The sequence below is a fragment of the Colias croceus genome, chromosome Z (assembly GCF_905220415.1).
Source record: "Colias croceus chromosome Z, ilColCroc2.1".
In the NCBI taxonomy this organism is placed as follows: domain Eukaryota; kingdom Metazoa; phylum Arthropoda; class Insecta; order Lepidoptera; family Pieridae; genus Colias; species Colias croceus.
In genome coordinates, this window is record NC_059568.1 from 3,309,267 (window position 1) to 3,330,808 (window position 21,542).

Here is a 21,542-nt window from a genome sequence, read left to right on the forward strand (position 1 = left end):
GAAATTTGGTATGGAGATATTTTGATACCCGAGACCTTTCTCGGGCATGAGCCTATGTCCTTATATGGGCTACTTTTTATCTCGGGAAAATGACGCAATCCCGAAAATCCCACGGGAACGGGAACAATGCGGGTTTTTCGTTGACTGCGCTGGCGAAGCCGCGGGCGGAAACCTAGTATAATATGTTTCAAGTACCTAAGTATTCAAAAGTATAAATAAATTAAATCCACATCTGGTCAAACTAATGATTACTTAATCCCAGAAAATTGGATTTGCAAAGAACAAACACAAACTTTTGACATGTTAGGTCTTCACTAAATTATAAGGGTAATGTTTTGGTTTCGTTCATGACGCTTGCGTGGGAATTATAATTATTTTTCATTTATAAAATCACTAGCGACCCGAAATTGCGTTGCTTTTATTTCATAAGACACCTATGTATTACGTACTAGCTGCGTTCCTTGCAATTCCCGTCAAAATCGGATAATTCGTTCCAGAGAGAAGTGGGAAAAAACAGTCAGACAGACAAAATTTGTAAGAAATTGTATAATAATTAGGTAGGTACCATATAATAATATTACGTATACTCAATTTTCATTTCATTTTGAATATCCCACAATTATGTTGCCAAATTTGAAACGTGTCCTGCTCATTGATATAAAATTATTAATGAAGTGTATCTACTATTTAACAAAGGTACTGAAAGAAAATTGTAAGATATACAGGGTGTAATCGTTAAGTGTGCACAGGCGATTATTCCGTAACTATTACAGATATCAAAAAACTTTAAACTGATATCGAAAGTATTTAAACTAATGAGTAAAATGGCCATAATAAATTTTTAAAAATAAAACGAGAAATATCTAAAAAATTAACTTGAAACCCTCCCATACATTTAGTATGAGATACGAATATCCCATGTACATGGGTTGATCCAAAAGTAATGATAATCAATATTAAACAAGGTCATTACGGTAATAATAATTATGTAGTTCTCTAGATAGTCTTATAACTAGAAAATATACTTCAGTATTTATTTTCTAAAACTTAAAAAAAAAAACTTTGACTTCATCCACAAAAACCCCTCCACGCGGCCATCACATCGCTGTCGTCTTAATAATGTATTGCTAAGAAAGTGTTTCTTGTGCCGAGGAAAGAGATAAAAGTAAATAGGAGCTAGATCTAAAAAATAGGGTAGGTATTCAAGCATTTGGAAGGCCGATTTTTGAATGGCAGCCATCGCAACTGACGCTTTGTGATCTGGTGCGTTGTCTTGGTGAAACAGCGTTCAGGTCCGCAGTTTGCCATGTCTCTTTTCCTTACTAACCTACCGCAACCTTTTAATTTGGTCTGTTTAGTAAGAGCCCAATAAAGTGGCTACCTTTTTAAAATATTCCACCATAAATTATTCCTTCAGCGTCCCAAAAAACTACCGCTTTAATCTAACCTACTGATTTTCACTTTGAATTTCTTCATCGTCACTTTGGAAGATCGCATCCAGGACATTGATTGTTTTTTGGTTTCAGCATAAACATGGTGAACTCGGGTAACGTCCATGATCACAAAACGTGACAAAAAATTATCCTGATATCATTAAAAATTTAGAAATTTACCCTCTAGGTACATGTCGAATCGTTGTTTCTTCTTTTCGTCGGGAAACATTCTGGCACGCACGGTTCACATTCAAATTAATGTAAATAATTGGAAACGTGGCCTGTTGATATGATTTTTTTGTGATTCTTAATACTTAGTGAATACATGAGCAAGCAAAAAACATTTATTTTATATTTTTATGTGCACAGGAAATACCCAATTATTATTACTTTTGGATCAACCTAGTACATTTAATATGAAAGATTTTAGCTTTTTCTTTCTTTTTTTGGTTTTCTCCTTTAATTACTTCGCAAATTTGAAGGGAAGTTCATTTAGAAACTGAAAATAGAGCTCCTCATTGTATTGCACAATGAGGACATCACTTCGAAAATCTGCTATGAATACAAAATGTATGGGAAATCAAATGTATGGGAGCGTTTAATGTAACATTTTTGGCTATTTCTCGTTTTATTTTTAAAAATTTATTATGGCCATTTTACTCATTAGGTTAAGTACTTTCGATATCAGTTTAAAGTTTTTTGGTATCTGCAATAGTTACGGAATAATCGCTTGTGCACACTTAACGATTACACCCTGTATAGACCATATTAAATAGATACCTGAATCTAAAATATGTTGTATAATCTGTGGTCGTTGGTCGAAATAGAGCACAGAATTGTATGAAATTATGTCAATTCCAACAAATACCAGCAGCCCCATAATAAAAGCGACTAGAAGAAATACAGTGGGGTTTTAGTCGGTGATGGAATTCGACATAACCAACGACTCTTTACAGGGCCGTGGATTAAATCTATGCAAGATTTGAAAACAAAAGAAAGGCCGCATTCGAAACATAATTATTGTAGGTTTAATGTACTGTATGAGGATATGGCCGATTTAACAGTCTAACAGGCTCATTCTACATACTTTTTACTTTTTACTTTAGCGTCACAACTCAAAATCGATAGAAACTGGAGAGGAACATTAGGAGACACAAATATTTTAAGTAGGGAAAATCGTTTCAAAATTCATTTCTCTATTTTTAAGGTCATCAAACGAAGCTTTCTTTCCTTGGGTCTATTTAATTATAGTGGACACTGGACAGTCTCATTGTTATGAAATTAGGTTTTCATGGTCTCCAAATAGTAGGTATTTATAATAATTAATTACTAAAATGGTAGGTATGTACCTAGTGATTGTACCCAGAGATATTCTAGAGAGAGGAGAGAATACCTATCCGTAATATTCATTTTAAATATTTGAACGCAAATCCTGGGGCAGTTAAACAGGTTACTATGTAACGAATGTATTGTCTATGTAACACGTAAAGATAAAGGAAGGTCTAATTAGAAAAGAAATGATAATTACGTAAATTGCTAACTAAATTTCGCCAAACTTTTAAAATACGTACCTAACTAGGTACGATACGAATAAATGCTGATTTAAGCTACTCCGTGTCGCCGTGTCCTGTCTGGGGTTCGATCAAAGATTATTCTATACTTTTTTTGAAAAGTTTTTCATGCCTGAACCTATATAAATTTTAGTACAGTGATAGTAAAAATATGCTTCGCAACATACTTGCATACTTTTTTTTTCTTATATACGATAGGCAGACATTTGAATTTTGACATTTGACATTAATTATCCCACGTGATGGAAAGCGGTGACGCAGTCTAAGGTGGTAAGTCATGTCTACCCATATTGTAGTTCTCTGGAGAGATAGACGCCGGCAGGGAATACCACTCCGTGGCCGTTCGCACTAAGAAGGCGACGCAAAGCGTCGAGCGAGCAGTCGGCATTTCCACCAAGTCGTCATGGTACCTGCAGCTGCGTCTTGCAGTGCGCCTGGACGGAATAATTTAAGGAATAAAATATAAATGCAGAGATTAGTAACTAGTATGATAATGTAATAGTAATATATTGTTTTTACCATATTCGCAGGATAAGCAAAGGGTTGTTGACTGTTGAGTTTCTACTAGAAACCTACTGCGCGTTCAAATTATTAAAATTATTTTCTGGAAACAATATTTATCTGCGCTTCTGAGAAGTGACGTTTATCAGAATTGGCAACCCTACAAGACTTCTCAATAAGCTTTCAGAGAATTCAATCACTTAGACTTTAGTAAATAAAATATGTACTTCTCTCTAATAGTTTAACGTGGGATTTGGTACAGGGGCTCCTCTTAATAAAAGGATCCTAACATTACAGTCCTAATAGTTCAGGATCCATCGCCCATTTTTGCAAGTGATTACTATCAAGCAAATTTTCCGTGAGTAGGTAGGTAGCTTTATTTTGATGAGACGACCAATAATTTCCTGTACGAAACTCTCGATTGCGGTAGCTAACAGAGGTAACAAGGATAAATTTTTTGATTTGATGGTTCTCAAATATTTATTACGCAATTTGTAGGACAATATGTCTGTTGAATTACCTATGTAAATATTAACTAAGTGACAAGAAAATCAGCTAGTTAGTAATCATTTATGATGACCTCGTATCGATACACATTGGAAAGAGGGGACTCTTTGATCAAACAATAGATTTTGTAGGACAAATATTTTTTCGAATAAATTCTAAAAAAATAATAATAAGATCTTGAGATTGAACAAAAAAAATTCAGTTAGTAATAAATATTTGAGAACTATCAAATCAAAAAATTGTATCCTTGTTACCTCTGTTAGCTACCACAATCGAGAGTTTCGTATAGGAAATTATTGGGCGTCTCTTCAAAATAAAGCTACTCACGAGTCACGGAAAATTAGCTTGATAGTAATCACTTGCAAAAATGGGCGATGGATCCTGAACTATAATAAAAATTTAAAGAACTATTTCATTTTTTACGAGTCAGTGGAGCATTCTGTCTAATAATGTTTTGGGTTTTTTTAATATTATAATTCCGATAGTCGGTTCATATCTATACTAATATTATAAAGGTGAAGAGTTTGTTTGTTTGTTTGAACGCGCTAATCTCAGGAACTACTGGTCTGATTTGAAAATCTTTCGGTATTAGGTAGATAGCTCATTTATCTAGGAAAGATAATATATAGGCTATATGTTATCACGCTGACCAACAGGAGCGGAGCAATGCGGGTGAAACCGTGGAGCACTGCTAGTTAGATTATATAATATATTACCTTTTTCTCTGCATTTGTACATAAACGACTTCTTTGTGATTTTGACCTACTTTAAGAGGACAATAATTATTTTAATTCAAACTTAATCAAGGGTCGATGACAACACAAATTAATAAATATATTGTAAGTATTAATAAAACAAAACCATATTAAATTCTCTCGGAAATTAATGCGAAAGGCGATAAGTAGATAGCGGTTAGTTACATTATTTTTACACACACTTTTTCCCTTATAACTTTCCCCCTAACAAATATTTTTTTCATTTCATTTCATAACACTTTTCGATCTTCGAAGGTAATTTATTTTCCTCTCATTTCTGTTATATTCACTTCCATTTCTAATACCTTTTCTACTTTTTTTTGGACTGATCGATAATACCTGCACAGTGCATAGATAGGTAGTAACAGTTAGATAGAAAAGGGTAGAAATATCATTATTTTATTTCAAAATAATATCTTTAATATAATAAGCGCCATCTATACGTTTTTGCTAAATTCATTATAAATATTTGTCACGAACGCCCTAAACTATGGAGGGTAGAGGTTCATATGTGTACATAAAGGTGCGAGTCAAAATGCGTTAAATTAGTGTGGGGTGGCGCCACCGTATCTATAGCAAGCACAGATAGGCGATAGCAAGGAAGATAGCAAGCTACTACCTGTGCTACTACATAATATATAGTTACTAGCGGTTCGCCCCGGCTTCGCCCGTGGTACCTACATGTTTACGTTTTTTTTTCATAAAAACTATCCTATCTCTCAAGTTGGATCGAACTGCACATGGTGTGCGAATTTTATTATAATCGGTAAAGTGGTTTAGGAGTCCATTGAGGACAAACATTGTGACACGAGATTTATATATATTAAGATATATAAGAATTAGGGTCAACTCACACCAAAAGAGCGTCGAAGCGCGGCGAAGTAAGTTAGTTGCTAAAATGACGATTTTGTTGCACAAATCAATCCACTCAAACAATCGTGATGTATCAACTTTGTGTATTGAAATATTAAAAAAAAACAACTTTGCAAAAATTGGTTTTCATGGAGAAAATGAAACAAACACAGTATTTTTATTCTTTATTTTTCACTACTTCACATTTTCAACAAAACACCCAGTCGCACAGGCGCGACAAATCTCTTACATAATATCCTTAAGGTTAAAATTACTAAATAACGTTTAAATTCTCTATATATAAAAAGAAGCCGATACAGAAATATAAAAAAAAATATATAAAGCCAAAAAGACAGCGCCGTACAAAGCATGACAACCTACTCTTGTATTTTTCCATTCCGCAAATTAAATACTACACAATAAATTGCAAGCGAATGGAATGCGAATGAACTTAACTAAATTTTAAACAACCCATTTAAGTATGCAGACACACACCTCTAACATAATTAAAAATACAATTTAAAACAATATGAAACAAGAGACACTTAAAACGGCTCACAAAATTACTAACATAATTTACATAGAGTCGTGTGCCTTAAAAACAATTTAAAACTAGTTAACCTCTTAAGGTTTGTTGCTAATATAAATAAGATTTGTCTTTGAACACACACCATAGCTGTGTGTACGAAGAAACACAAATGTATAAACAAATATAGTGTTATATATAGCAACGTCGAAATAAATGTGGAACACCCAAACTATGCACTATATTATGTGTAGTACCATGTACAGCCTATACACAAAATATCAACACTTAATATTTTTTTAAACCATAGATAGATTCACCATAGATAGTATTTATATTCATATTGATTTTACCATGCATTAAAATCAATACGACTTTATTTCAAGGCCCATATTTTACTATCGTACGTGATTATTTTACAGAAATTATTATTATATGTATATATTAGCGTATTCTATACAACAACCACGAGGATGAGACAGAAAAACGAGGCCTGAAGGTGCATGTTTATAAAACGGTACTCAACGTGGAGTGGTCGTTAGAGGCGTTTAATCAACAAGCAGTCAAAATCGAGTATCGTTTTACATGCAGAGAAACTTGTGTTAAATTTCCCCGTCTAGGAGCTACTTAATTAATAATTAGGATAAATAGGTACCTATGTATTTTTTGTATTTATGTAAAACATCATAAGTACATACAATGTGCAAATCCGGGTTGTACATATACAATGTGCAATTTGTAGAGATATATGCTACCATGCTTGAAAATCACGGTATCAGATACCAAGAATCACACTAATATTAACATGTCCTATCAGCCTATAATTTAGGCAAGTCAATCGCTGTCCCTTAGGCATGAATGACCTGCACTGTAGAAACCTTTTCCTTAAGATTGTCGAAAATCTTATACTAGTCAAAGCCGTGTTAACGTAGAATCCGTGGGGGCATCGTTTATTTTGTAAATGGTCCAATTGAAGATTCCAGTTTCGCCAAACTGTACTTATTTTCTAAACAACAAAATGTGAGATAGAAAGTACTGTTTATATGTAATGCCCGCTTGTCTGTTAAGTTGGTTACGCGGGCCAGTCGCCGAGTATCTAGTGAGAAAGTAAATCTTAAATATGATTAATTTACTCAATAGGCTATTTGACAAGGTTTTGATAACTGTCTCAAATTATTAAGATACGTTTATAGAACACACAAAACACATGTTTCTTAATTTTTTGTAGTTATTCATTGAGAAAATGGAAAATAAAAACATGATATTCAAATATGCCGCCAAAACACAATTTTGAAGAATATGGCGGCTCGCGACCATGGTGACGTCACAGCGGCGTAAACAACAACTTGTTCCTAGTACTTATTGTTCGTATTTGTTTTAATTATAGTATAATTAAGTTAATCTGTTTAAAAACCAGAAAATGAGTACTTATTGGTGTGTAGTTCCTGGATGCAGAAATACAACTATTAAAACCCCTGACAAACTAGGTATTTATATGTGCTCCAAAAGATATAAAAATGCGTAGAAAGTGGTTGCAGTTAGCTCGCAGAAATCCAAGTGATATTAGATATTATATCAATTAAAACAGTTATATTTTTTTGAGAAGACCACTTCGATGCAAGTATGGTGTTGAATACCTAGTAGGCAGTTTATTTTATTTGCAATACATAGTATCGTCTCATTACTTACCTGCTTGAGGTAATATAATGATAATATATATAAATTGATGATGACGTGTTTGTATTGTTATTGAAAATAATCAATACAAGCATGTCAATCCTATAAACTGGATGGCTGAAATGAAAAACAAAGAAACCTAAAAAATGTATACTTCATAATTATTGTGCTATTGTCATTCATGTTTGTAGGTACATTTAACTAAAAAGGTGAATGACGATTGAAATATTAACTTACGTAGCTGTTTTCACATTTTTCAATTATTGAGGAGCGTAAAAATCTGGGTTGTTTTTAAAGAACATGCCAACCATTATAGCGTCCACTTTAGGTAAGTAGATTTCGACTGTCTGCTTTTTCGAAATTAGGTTCCATGACAAACAAAAAAAACACATAAAGAACAAAACTGATTACAGACACCTTGAATCACAAGAAATAAGTTATACAAGAAACAAAACCAAAAGCGAAATTCAGCAATTACGTGAATAAACGTTGGGATCATTTGTTATTTACGCCGCTGTGACGTCATGGCAGATGCAGCCAATCATTGATGTTTTCGGTCACGTGGTAATTTTAAAAAATATGATGTTTTTTCTCGACGATTTATAAATAAATAAGTTATTATTTATATCATTTATTAATTTAAATCGCTTCAAAAACCTTATATATATATGGATTACACAAAAAAGTAATTTATTTTTTATACTGTCAAATAGCCTATTTAAATCGTCGATTTTATAGTAATGTTATTAAACTCTCTCCGTTGATGATTACTTAGTTTGAGCAATGCAAAAATAACTTGTAATATTCCATATTAATATATTTTCATGTCTGGTTTTTTATGTTATTTTAGGGACTATTTTGAACCTTAGAACCTCAAAGTGAAGGATCTCCTTATCGGATCGGAAGGATCGTCTCCGGAGGAGACGCCTTAATATGCACGTTATTTTTCGAGAAAGAAGTTGGGACAGATAATCCCATCACGCTGGTCTAGTGCATTTTGGGTGCGCATAAAGCCTACTAATTCTTCCAGTGAGCGCCACCGTTGGTGCCCTGAAGGCACTCCTCCGCTACCGCTCTAAGTGAACACCATGCGCTGATGTCACTTCACCCACTAGACCTGGACGAGATACCACGCAGTCCTAGTAAGCTATTACACTTGAATAATCAAAGTTTAATGTCTTATTTCCGAGATTCAGCAGCAGAAGTAAAAAAGTCAAGTTCACAATATTCTAAGGTACATTAGCTCACTAGATATCTACGAATAGCCCACCAGCCAAACTTAGCAGGTTTGCGGGCATAAGGTAGATTGCCGACTTTAAAAGGTGAAGAATATAGGGAATAGAGAGAATGAAGGATGACAAGGAAGGAAAACAGTCCTTTCGAGGGTAATAAAGGAAAGGATTGGGGAGGGTAAGGAAAAGGTATTTCGAGTCAAATCCCACATTTTGCCCTTTAAAGTATAAGTAGGGACTGGCAGCACTGGATCATACGACACTTGGACCATAACGGCAAAATAAAAATGTCTAACATGTCATATCCGGGAAGAGTGTTAAAACACAATGTCATATCCAGTTTTTCCTTACAAACTAATAATAGTGATTTTTTGGATTCCTGTCTTACACCGGTTAGACGCTTACAGACCCCCTGAATTATCGGAGTGTTCTGGAAGCGCCGGGCCTTCATCCGATGGGCTGTCCCTGGAAATGAAAAAATATTTGAATTAACTTATTTATACGTGATATGGAGAAAAACCAGTCTTCGAATATTTTCCATGTATACTTTAAACTCAGCATATCCGTATTTTGATTTCAATATTTCAATGACTTCCGCAAAATTCTCATAGCACTTACAAATAAAAAGGTCAGACTGACACCAATTATTAAAATGCAATTACTCCTTTAAAATAGTATTTTAAAAAGTTGTGAGATAAGTTTTATAGATGTTAAAATAGACTTACCCACGCGCCATTTCTTCAACCGCGGGGTAACGCCTAGCGTTATAGTCCAGCGATTGTTCAGCCCTGGAGCGGGCCATGTCTCGGATGGCCACGTGGAATATCGCACGTACTCGTTCGTCCTCGGCGGCGGGCAGTCTAACGACAGCCGTTTCCAAACTCTCTGCGAGTATTGTACGTATGAGACAATGCGATAACTAGCCACTATGGACTTCTAGCCTCAAGGTCGTTTGACAAAGGTACGTTTATTTCTAAATTCTGCCTTACACTAAACATTGTACATATTAAAGTCAAATTTTGTGCGACACAGATTTGTGCTTCGTGAAATTTATTGGACAAAAGTGTACTTTAATATTTGAATATACATTCGCTTAGTTATATGTTATATGAATGTAAATTGTCATTTTTCAGTTTCTTAGAAAAATATAAATGAAACATTACTATGTGGAAACATACTACGATTCGTGATATTATAAATTTCGTAAATAACTTTGTACTTATTTCCTTTATATAATATCACTAAGAGCCGATTTTTCAATCCTTGGTTAAAATTTATCCGTCCAATAAAGTATTACACGAACATATTAAAATGTCACCTGTAAACTGTCAAATACGGACAATTACAATACATTTTTGAAATGGAAGTTTAATACGTTATTCGATGAATAAGTTTTAACCAAGGATTGAAAAATCAGCCCTAAATTTAGTTACAGTTTGTAAGAATTGTAAAATAATCTATTTGTTATGCCTTATCAAAAACAGAAAAGACGAGACCGTCTACACGATTTGCTTAAACACCATACATAAAACATTTTCTAAATAAGTCGTACTAAAGCCAATTTTTTTTCCAAATATTTTTTATCATCTAGAATGGTGAAAAAAAGTTTATATTAAAATGGTTATTGGTAAGAGAAGATGAACAATGAACATATACGTTTTTGAGGAATTGTACGTAACGATTCGTCAAAAACAGACGGACAGGTCTTTAATATATTAATAGGCAAAAATTCTGTATCCTAACCAAGACATAAATCAATTCGTCGGATGCAATTTTAACTTTTTTTATTACAAGCTTTATGAAAATTAATAACAGTACCTTTGTCAAATACTTAAAATCTCAAAGTCTTAATAATAATTAACTTTAGAAACAACTCAATTGTACTACGATTTTTTAATAAAGCTAGAATATCCAATAAAAAAACCGCACAACATATAGTTCAGAAAATATATCATGAATACTGTCACACTGTACCATCGTTGCTTGATCTCTAATGAAATGTATGCAACTTATTAATTATTTATTATATGACTAGCAAACCGGGCGAACTCCGTTTCGCCACCAGAGACACCTTTTCTTTGCTATAAACCTCACGGAGCCCGAGACCTTTCCAACGAATGCAAAACCGTGGAAATCGGTTCGTGCATTCTGGAGTTATAGCATCAGGAAAGAAAACCCGACTTATTTTTATATAATAGATAAAAGATATATATATTTTTTCCAAATAAATGTTAATAAACAAAATCTTCACTTATTACGTGAATCTTCATTTGTGTTTCCCCAGCTTTCTTTAGTTCAATGTAACTTTTGAAGTTAGTATAACTTTTTAAAAATGTGACAGGATTCAATTCATATTTGAAGAACCATAAAAACAAATCTGAACATTCCAAAACAGTGGAATAACATAGACCATAGTTAACGTTAAACATACGAATATTTTTTACCAATAAATATAAAATTACATTACTAAAATACACCATAGTTTGTTAGTTTAAACTGCTCCTAATGAAGCGTTTTAATCTCCTAGAGAATAAATAAGAAAAAAAAAATTCGAAGCTAATAATATGAAAAGCTTTATTTTATAGCATGAAAATGCAAAGCAAGTTGGTTAAGTACTTAGTGATGTTTATAATACTATTAGCTTCCACTAAACTGTAGACTATACTAGATTATAATGAATATAAAGATAATTAATAAAATTCGTATGTTTCCGTTCCAAGCGTTGGATAAATTAAAAAAGGGTGAATTTGAAATCAAACAAAATAAAGAATAAGAAGCATTTAAAGTAACATATGCCCATAGACGAAAATAATGCGCCACCAATATCACTTGTATGTATGAATAAAGATTTTTCCATATCTCTGTACTGGTTTCGAAGTTATGTTAGTCATAATTATATGAATCAGCATAATCAATTTATTTTTTCGATTTCCCGATAACCAATGAAACGAATTGACAAAATTTAGAAAGAAAGAATAGGTTGAGAAGATAATAAATAGAACAGTCACATATACATTCCAATTTTAATTATTTTTTCCCAGTCCCATTTAATTAATAGATTTATAATTTTAGTTCATTATTTAAATGTATATTTTTTTTTTATTTATACATTTTTGCATAAGATGTGAATTGACCAACTTAAAAATTTTATTTTTAGTATTTTTTAAAATAAATGTTTATATTCTCTTCAGTTTTTTGCTTTGCATATACAATATCTAATATAATCTAGATTTTTTTTTTCATAATATTACATGACTAAAATTAAATAATATTACATGAAAAAATTTTTGATATAAAGTTTTCATCACATTTTCTAAAATGATAAATCAATTCTCATACTTATTTTGAAGTAACAAAATTATTAAAACAATAGAACCTTATATCCCCAGGAATATAATATATACATATCGTGATAAAAAAAATTGTTTTTTTTTTTTACAAAATTCAAAAGGCATAGAAAGTCCCTCCTTTTTCTACTTACAATTCAGTAAAAATTACGTTGAATTTTCATGAAACGCGTAGACAAACTTCTCAATTAGTACAGAAATATGGTAGTCACTCACCGGGGTATGTTACTCTAAGCAAGCCAATTCTTGAATCGAGGCGTTTTGTTTTGGAACATTATTCGGGTATCGAACATTTGAAACATTAACAAAATATCATTTTATTTTAGTCGTGTTAGTCGGTAGGTACACAGGGATTAGGGCGCATTTTGTCGTGTTTTGAGGCAAACTGGATTTACTGTGGTCATAATTAAAGCTCATTTTTGTGTGTAAGATCAGCAACGAAAGTCGAGTTGTACTTTAGCCACGGCTAATTTATTTTCCTTGAACAGTTACCAAAGTAACAACCTAAAGTAAAGAAGCCGTTTTATGTAATCGAGAAGTAAAGAAGGAATAAATATATAAAATTTAAAACCTAATTAGCGACGTGTCAATTAAGAAATTACCCTATTTATATAGAATACACAAAATGTTATACTATATTGTTAATTTCTTGTATTCTATGGGTAAATTGAAACATTCTGTACTGCAGCATTCACTTAATTCAGAATATATATTTTTCAAGAATTGAATGAAAGTCAATCATAATAATTAATAATCGTCGATAAAAAGCTTAGATGAATTATTATGTGTGGAAAACTAACAAAAAAAAAACAAAGTACGTTTGAATTGTGATAAATAGAGTTAGTAGAATCCAAAATATAGCGCCGTGATATATGAAAAATGTGAATATTGATAAAAGAGTAAAGCTGATCCCACTTACGACCGAATATAATATGCATCCTTTAGCTTCAATATCGAATATAAAATAGATAGTTATAATAAATGAAACCATTATAATTATTTGAAAATATCTCTCTATATACATTTTAATGCTAGAAAACTTTTCTTTAAATTTAAACGAATGAAAGGTAAGTAATAAAATGCTCGTCTTTTTTTAGATCCATGACATTTTGGCTTTGGTTTATTATAAACTCCGGTCGTAATGGGCGTATTGATGTAATTTTGGTTAATAGTGTATTTGTTCATCGACTTTCCTTGCTATTTATATACAGATGGGAATCTATGATGCAATTCTATAGATATTCATAAAAGTTATTACTAAATACACGGCACAAAAGGAACATATTTAAGAAATAATTACAAAAAAAAAGAAAAAAAGAAAAAGCAAGGCGTATTGTGCAGTTTACTGCATTCCTTGCTAGAGTCCCGAAATATACCCATGCAACTACGATCAATTTAAACGTTTCGAAATTTAACACTATAAATAAATATAATAAAAAATTAAAAATACTATCAAAATATGTAAACTATTATGTAAAGAAGAGAATAATTAAAAATAATATTGTATAATAAGTATATAGATTCCTATATGCATATAGCACAAGCTTTGTTTTACAAAAACATAGATACACCATGGCGACTGTTTTTTTTTCTTTCTGTCTAGAACATTTAGATTTCTTTTTCTATTAGATTCATGTCTATGAACAATATGTTTTGCACACAAACAATAAAGGAATATTTCAATGTTGGAACATTGAGATACTATTACTACGTATAGAGAAGACACCGCCTATATAACTTACGTTCAGCTCAACTGAGGTCAACCGGCCACACTGCACTCAGTCGCTTTAGCGCAATGGTCACGTTCATGTCTTGTTTGTTTTAAATCAAAAAACATAAAACGCATCAAATATGCCCTCGAGTGTGTTACGATATTGCACTTATAATTCAAGTAATGCGGCAAAGTGCAAAGGAATAACTTTTCACCGGTAATTCACTAGATAATCATTTTTAAAACTTGGTTCGAGCAAAATCTTTGGCGGGGCATTTTGGGTCATTTGTGACTAAAAATTTAAGAAATGGCTTACTGTGAATATTATTTGATAAAATATTAATCATGAAAGATGAAAATCAATTACCTATGTATCAATATATTTGTTACATTGATCGGTTTTAATTGATAAGTAATAGGTATAATATAAACAAAGTGTCTCCTCTATAGCCGTGAGTCAATAACATCGCTTAATCTATGGACTCACTAGCCGCCTCGCGACGCCGCGCTTGCAGCACATATTTTGTTCGTGGTGTCTTCTCTATACGTAGTAATAATACTCAATGTGTTGGAAACATGTTAAAGTTGCCAATAGACAAAAATAATTTTATGAGCACTATCTTGGATCACTTTGATTTAAAAAATAGATTTAGTAATAACGGTATCATTTTAAGGAAAATGTTTTAACAAAATAATGTAGGACGCGAACGTCCGGAAATTTTGATGAAATATGAGTTGGTACTTTTCTTATACAAGAAAGTCGCTCTTAGTTGTGATATCTATATTTTTATAAATACATACAGCAAAAATGGCTTTAATTGTTATATATTGCAGAGAGTAATAAAAACAACGCAGTCCCTTTAATAAATTAGTAGATTAAATATAAATTATCTGTTTATACTGAAAATAAATATCGCAAGATATTAGCTATAATGAAGAGCAAGAAAATCTAAAAGTGTAAAGTTAATAGTAAAAGTTAATCAGCGAAACGAATTACACACTTCATTTATGTTTTTGCAAATTTTAAAACTGTTTTTCAAAATGTCAAAACTTCAGAATATCTCATAAAAATTCTAACTTTTTAATCAATCAATACCTATCATTAACAACTTAACAGTTCGATGGATCAAAAAAAAATCACACAACACATTAAACCGTTAAAATTTCGCCAAATCAACCCATGTGAAAACACAGAACAAATTCAAAATGCAATCAATTTTCAATGCAAGCTTGATCCACCGAACCGAGAGACTGGCCGCACGCAAAACGCAACAAACGCGCCGCAATACGCAACGTCCCTACCGCAGTGGCGTCGCGTCGCGATACATACCCTGTATGAAGCCGGTCAGTGTCGTGGGGGGGCGTGATTGGCGTACGCAACGACGCTTCTTAGATGGCATACCGGACATGTACGCGTCGCTGAGCGGCTCGTCGGCGCCGGCGTACGTGTCCGTGTCCTGCTCGCGCATCGTGTTCCGCGCACGCTCCTGCGCCTGCTCGTTGCACTGCACGTGCCGGTCGCGGCGGAACGTCGCCTCCCAATCCTGGCCCCAGTGCTCGATGATGCTATCCGGCGGCACCTTGGGTGTGTACATACATACATGTGGGATGATAAGATAAGATGAATTAATAATTTGTGTTTCTGAACGTGTGTAAGATTAATTTCTGAACGCTCATCATCGTTGAAAGAGCGATAGACTTTTAGTTAATGTGAAGCAGAGAGCGAATAAAGAAAAAAGAGAAAGATCATCTTTCTCATTTTTTTTTTGGGATCGTGGGTGAAGACGGCTGTTTCTCAATTATAAGTTATCTAAAAATTAAGATTTTGGTCTAAAAATAAATCTGAAGAAGTTCAAAAGTGTTTTTCATTAAGCCCCGATCCTACATACATTTATAGTAAAAGAAGAGAGATGTTAACTTCGAACAATGGTACATCGCGCCGTTTGTTACGCACGCACACCATGCCACTCGGTTGGCACTCTGGTAGCAGTCTAGTGCGGGCTGCGCCATTGCTGTCAGCGGTCGGTATTTATTTAAACAATTATATAAAATATATCAATGTGACAAGGAACAACCCTGCGCCTCGCAAGTTTAGGTACCGTGCCTACTTCTCTCTTTTTACTATGGTAGAGAGCTGTAGAATATGGCCGCACTATAAAGAACTAGACTCACAATGGTCCTTTAAGAGGCCGTCATAAAATGTCCGAGCCACGTTGTCCCAAACAAATGCATTGAATATAACACTTTATTTCGCTTGCCATACCAAATCAAATAAATTATGATAGGCTTGTAATATGTAATTTTCTCATCATAAATTTTACGTCAGTATTATACATATAGATTTATTCCAATATAGAAAAACTTCGTAAATCCGTTATATCTTTAATATCTATATGGATTTATAACGGCACTCACGAAATTCTCATCCACCGACGATGCAGAGTCCTCCGATATTGGCTGGTGGTTCAATCTCGGCGTCAGGTACATTCTGAAATGCATGCGTATAAACATGTAAATATAAAGTTCTCGTGACAGTATTAAAAAATTTTTTGAAAGAAAACTTGAGTTGTATTCTATATGTTAAATTAATTAAAGTATGAAAAACATCAATATGTGGCATAGATAATTATATGTTAGGCAACATTAAAGTAAATTAAAAAATATTTATTCAAAAATCAAGCATACAATCTCGCTGAACTTATGACAATAAGGCTGTTAACACAGTAAATAGAGTATACATTATTTGAACCAAGATATACTCGTGGCCTGTATTGTGGGCATCAATACAAAATATAACGCATTTCATTAAACATTTGATCAACATTGTTTACGATGAGCAAAAATGATGTACGTGATATACATGAAGATAACAAGAGCGTGTTATGCAAATGAATGAAGACAAATTTATTATTTTTGAAGTGTAACTTCTCTAAGCGCGTTGAGAGGAAAATTTAAAGGTCGCGTCATGGCAATACTGTCACGTCAAGTGTAAGGCGACGATTTGGTATCTTTGATTCTTGCCAAGAATTTTCACTTCTGACACACACGCTCTTTTTCTGTTTTTGGACAATTCAAAAACATAGTCTATTTATATTTTTTGGTTTTTATGGCATTCAAATGCTTTATAAATATAAATTTATAAAGAATAGAAACGAGTGGCTGAGTTGGTTAGGCATCCGCCCCGGAATGGTGCGAAGGATGCGGGTTCGAGTCCCGCCTCGTGATCGAATTTTTTCTATTCTTTATAAATTTATATTTATAAAGCATTTGAATGCCATAAAAACCAAAAAATATAAATTCAACAAAAGGTCGTGTTCCATCGTTACAATATTGTATTCACTGAAAAGTGCTTCATATTGGTTGAGATGGTTGTTAAATCATCTCAATAGATGGCGCGCGGTGTGTCCCTTAAAGACACATAAAACTGAAAGAATAGATTAAATTCGATTGCTCAGGCGGGTCACGAGTGGCTGAGTTGGTTAGGCATCCGCCCCGGAATGGCGCGAAGGATGCGGGTTCGAGTCCCGCCTCGTGATCGAATTTTTTCTATTCTTTATAAATTTAACATAGTCTATTTAAATAGACAAATATTTGAGTTTGAGTTTGAGTATACTTCCGTATTAAAATTACCTTCGGCTGCTTCCAGAGCTGCCCTCTTCGTCACTAGAGCTGCTGGTCGAAATGCACGGGGCCGAAAAGCGGCCCTTGCGCTCCTTGTGAGCGTCGCCATTGCTCGTCGGAGCCGCGTTTGCACTCGATGATGCGCTGAAATATATAATATACAAATACATGAATAAAACTTTATTAAACTTTTTGTATGCATTTAAGTGTATTGGCAATAAATACGTTAGCTATTTTTCTTTCAATTAATTAACAAGACATTTATTGATAGCAGAAACATAGCTCCGTGCCGGGATGAGTATCGTCTCTTGATTCGTCTTCTTGATTAAGCCTAAAAAATAAACAAATTGGTACTGAGCTGAAAGGTATGTTATCAAACGCGTTGATACAGGAACTCTATTCATCCATTGTGAAGTTTGTTTTTGTATATTTACTAGCGATGGGTGCTATTTTTTTTTTATTGGATAAATAGGACGAGATTTCAATCAAGGTCATCCTAAAGTTGTTTGACGGTGTAAATTTCTATGGGCGAATGAAAAATAAATCAACGGGGTTTCTTTAGTAATATATTATCTAAACTCACTGTCGATGCTGGAAGGAGCCCATGGTGCATCGTGGGACCGTTATCTCGTTATCTGACCCGTTAGCTTCCATGGGGACGTCGTCATCGCCCTGTTCAATAGATTCCTTTTTATAAGATACTTTTAAAATTACGTCATTTTACGTGCTATATTTTATAACAAAACTAACTTACCGCCCGCGGCTTCGCCCGCTTTCTCTAAAACGATTTGAGATATCTCTCAAGTTGGATCGAACTGCACATGGTGTGCGAATTTTATTATAATCGGTTAAGTGGTTTAGGAGTCCATTGAGGACAAACATTGTGACACGAGATTTATATATATTAAGATAAGCAATTAATCAAAACAGTGAAATTTTAACTGATGAAACAAAGCGTGGTAACAATTAATAAAGAATATATACCAATGTTAAGTCCACTTCGCCGTTAACGAAGGAATGCAATCGATCGCTTATCTGTCCGAACAGCCGGTCAACTAGCGGATGGTCCGAGAAGTCAACCCTTTCGGCTAGCTCTATCATAGTACCGCCAGCCGCGGGGCAGGGGAACTCTCCTCTGTTCGTAATCTGTTGTATTCTGCGTCTGTCTATCTGCGCACTAGTCTCCGCATTCGCCTGCTCCTCATTCTCTGCCAATGTCTCCCCAACTGTCTCCGCAATTGACTCCGAATCTGACTCCGCACATGCCGCCGCACACACTTGCGCACTTGCCTCCTCAATCACCTGCATAATAGACGGCGCACATTCCAGCGCACTCATCTGCGGCATCGTCTGCGCACTTTCCTGCGCGCACGTCTGTGATGTTGTCTGCGAACTGCTTTTAGGCCTCATCTGTGCGCTTGATTTATCTTTTGGCTGTGCGACTGTCCTTGCTTGCGCACTGTCCTGTGCACTCGTCTGCGCACTTGTCTGCGCACTCGCTTGTGCACTCGACTGCGCACTAGCCTGCGCCCTCGCCCGTGCTCTCGCCAGCGCTCTAGCCTCTGCGCGAGCGTACCCACGCATCTCTGCCTCATCGCTCGACTCGTCGCTCTGTGTGGTGGCGTCGGGCAACATCCTCACAAACTGCAGGTTGCGTACTGCGCAGTTTCGCACGCGGTTCAGGAAGCCGAATATGTTGTCCATGCATACGCTCATCAGCAAGTCCCTGACGGTTTCGTCCACGTTGGCGACGGCGTCAATCTGAAAAAGTGTTGAAATATAATATATAAGACAACAAAAATAGATTTATTTTTAAATAGCTTAATCTATCGTAACACAAAAGCGAAGATTAGACAGTAGCATATACAAAATAATAGTGTACTTTAATGTATTAAATACATAACAACATGACACTTCAAATCTATTACAAACTAGGTATATAATATCCATCAATACTCACAATAAAGGACCGATATATGACCCTGACCCCCTCGGTGCCTTCGGTGCAGCAGTGGGCCATGTAGCCGCACACCTCCAGGAACATCCTGGGGAAGACCAGGCGGAACCGGTCCATGAACTGCTCCGGGTTGGTGATTTTCACGCAGTTCATGACTTGGCCCATGAAGCGGCCGAGCACGACGCGCATCGTCTCCACTATGTCCACGTTCCGGCGGATCGACGTCATCTCCGGCTGATAAAAAACATTAGAATTATTGTCGAATTGTAATTTTCAGCGTTCTCTTTGTAATTATTATTTAATGTAATGCTCAATCATTGTAAAATGTTTCTCGTTTATAAAGAATTATTGACGCTACATCGTTCCGGGGCAGGGCCGTGTCTGAGCCGGGAAACAGATGAAACAATATCTATCGACCCCGTCCAAACACGGCCGAGCCAAGAACAGACATGAATCACACACAAAAGTATACAATAAGGTTTGATAGAGCCCCGACCGGGGCGGTCACAAAACGGTGTATCATCATCATAAAAAAACCAGTCCTACTAATATTATAAATGCGAAAGTTTGTGAGGATGGATGTTTGTGTGTGTGAACCGATTACAATGAAATTTAGCACACACATAGAGGGTAACTTGGATTAACACGTAGAATAGGTTTCAAGACAGGTTTAAAGCGGAAAGCTATGTCCATAATTAGCAACTCACCACTCGTCGCAGGAACCTCTCGTGCCTGCGGAATATAGCGTCCACGAACACCTCTCCGTCGCCGGTGATGAAGTCGTGGTTGAGCAGTTCACGCGCGTACGCGGCCAGCGGCAGGCGCAGCGGCACAAGGTCTCGGGGCGTGAGGAACCGCCCCGTTGTGAACGAGCTCGACTCGCGCTGTACACGAGATTTATGAACAAGTGATAACTGCGTTAAAAACAACCGACTTCAAACTTGCACTTGCAACATTTACAAATACAGACAAAAATGCTCATAAAATAAAAACTACTGGGCCTATCCGAATAAAATTTTTATGGGACCAATTCGACACCATCCCGCATCGAACAAAAAAGAATCACGTAAATCGGTTCAGAAACCTCGGAGTAATCGGTGGACATACATTTAAAAAAAAACATACCGGCCGAATTGATAACCTCCTCCTTTTTTTGAAGTCGGTTAAAAATGAATGGGACAGTAACGGTAGATCCCGCTGTTAATATACAAAGTATATCATTGGTGTTCTATTTAAACTGAATATTATATCGTATGTTATCACTACATAGTATAATACAAAGTCAGATGCTTAGATCTTTAAAATTGCTCCACAGTTTTTGTTGAGGAAGGTTTGAGTAAGTATATAATTTATAAGACTAGACATAGCGGGCGAAGCCGTGGGCGTAAAGCTAGTTTGATGTAGAATTAAAAATCACACAGTGCAGGCGCTATAAATGTGATATTAAATTGATTTTGCTGTTGAAAAATGAATGGGATAATCACGTTGGACTCCCACGATTAATATGCATATTTCGTTGTCATTTGTTGCACGCTAGTCCGTTAATATAAGCCTCATTTTATTGGGTTGTTGGTAAATAGGATAAGCATACACAAAATAAATTTACTTTATTCGTCGCAACCTGAAGGAAACGTGTATAATCTTTACACAAGTGTCATGTTTTACTAACCAATAACAGCGTCAGAGCAATCAGCAGCCGTGTGGACGGCGACTCGTTCCTTGAATAGTAGTTGTAGAGCATCTCCACGTTGTTCTGTGTACATCAAAATACACGTTATAAAACACGCAAATTATTATATATATAAATATTGCTAAAGCGTAAAACTCGAGAACGGCTCGAACAATTTGGCTA

General features: G+C 34.9%; 1 protein-coding gene across 3 annotated transcripts in view; it reads right to left on the minus strand.

Moving 5' to 3' along the window:
* Positions 1–5,791: 5,791 nt before the first annotated feature.
* LOC123705000 overlaps positions 5,792–21,542 on the minus strand; it is a 70,210-nt gene continuing 54,459 nt past the window's right edge. For all 3 annotated transcript variants that reach the window (XM_045653537.1, XM_045653536.1, XM_045653538.1), the window contains exons 15-24: positions 21,360–21,443; positions 20,398–20,574; positions 19,694–19,924; positions 18,718–19,494; positions 18,317–18,405; positions 17,743–17,877; positions 16,528–16,600; positions 15,443–15,692; positions 9,780–9,939; positions 5,792–9,519 (exon numbers count right to left, since the gene is read on the minus strand). In XM_045653537.1, the coding sequence (XP_045509493.1) occupies positions 9,456–9,519; positions 9,780–9,939; positions 15,443–15,692; positions 16,528–16,600; positions 17,743–17,877; positions 18,317–18,405; positions 18,718–19,494; positions 19,694–19,924; positions 20,398–20,574; positions 21,360–21,443 (2,040 nt within the window). In that variant the 3' untranslated portion in view covers positions 5,792–9,455. The remainder of the gene's footprint in view (positions 9,520–9,779; positions 9,940–15,442; positions 15,693–16,527; positions 16,601–17,742; positions 17,878–18,316; positions 18,406–18,717; positions 19,495–19,693; positions 19,925–20,397; positions 20,575–21,359; positions 21,444–21,542) is intronic.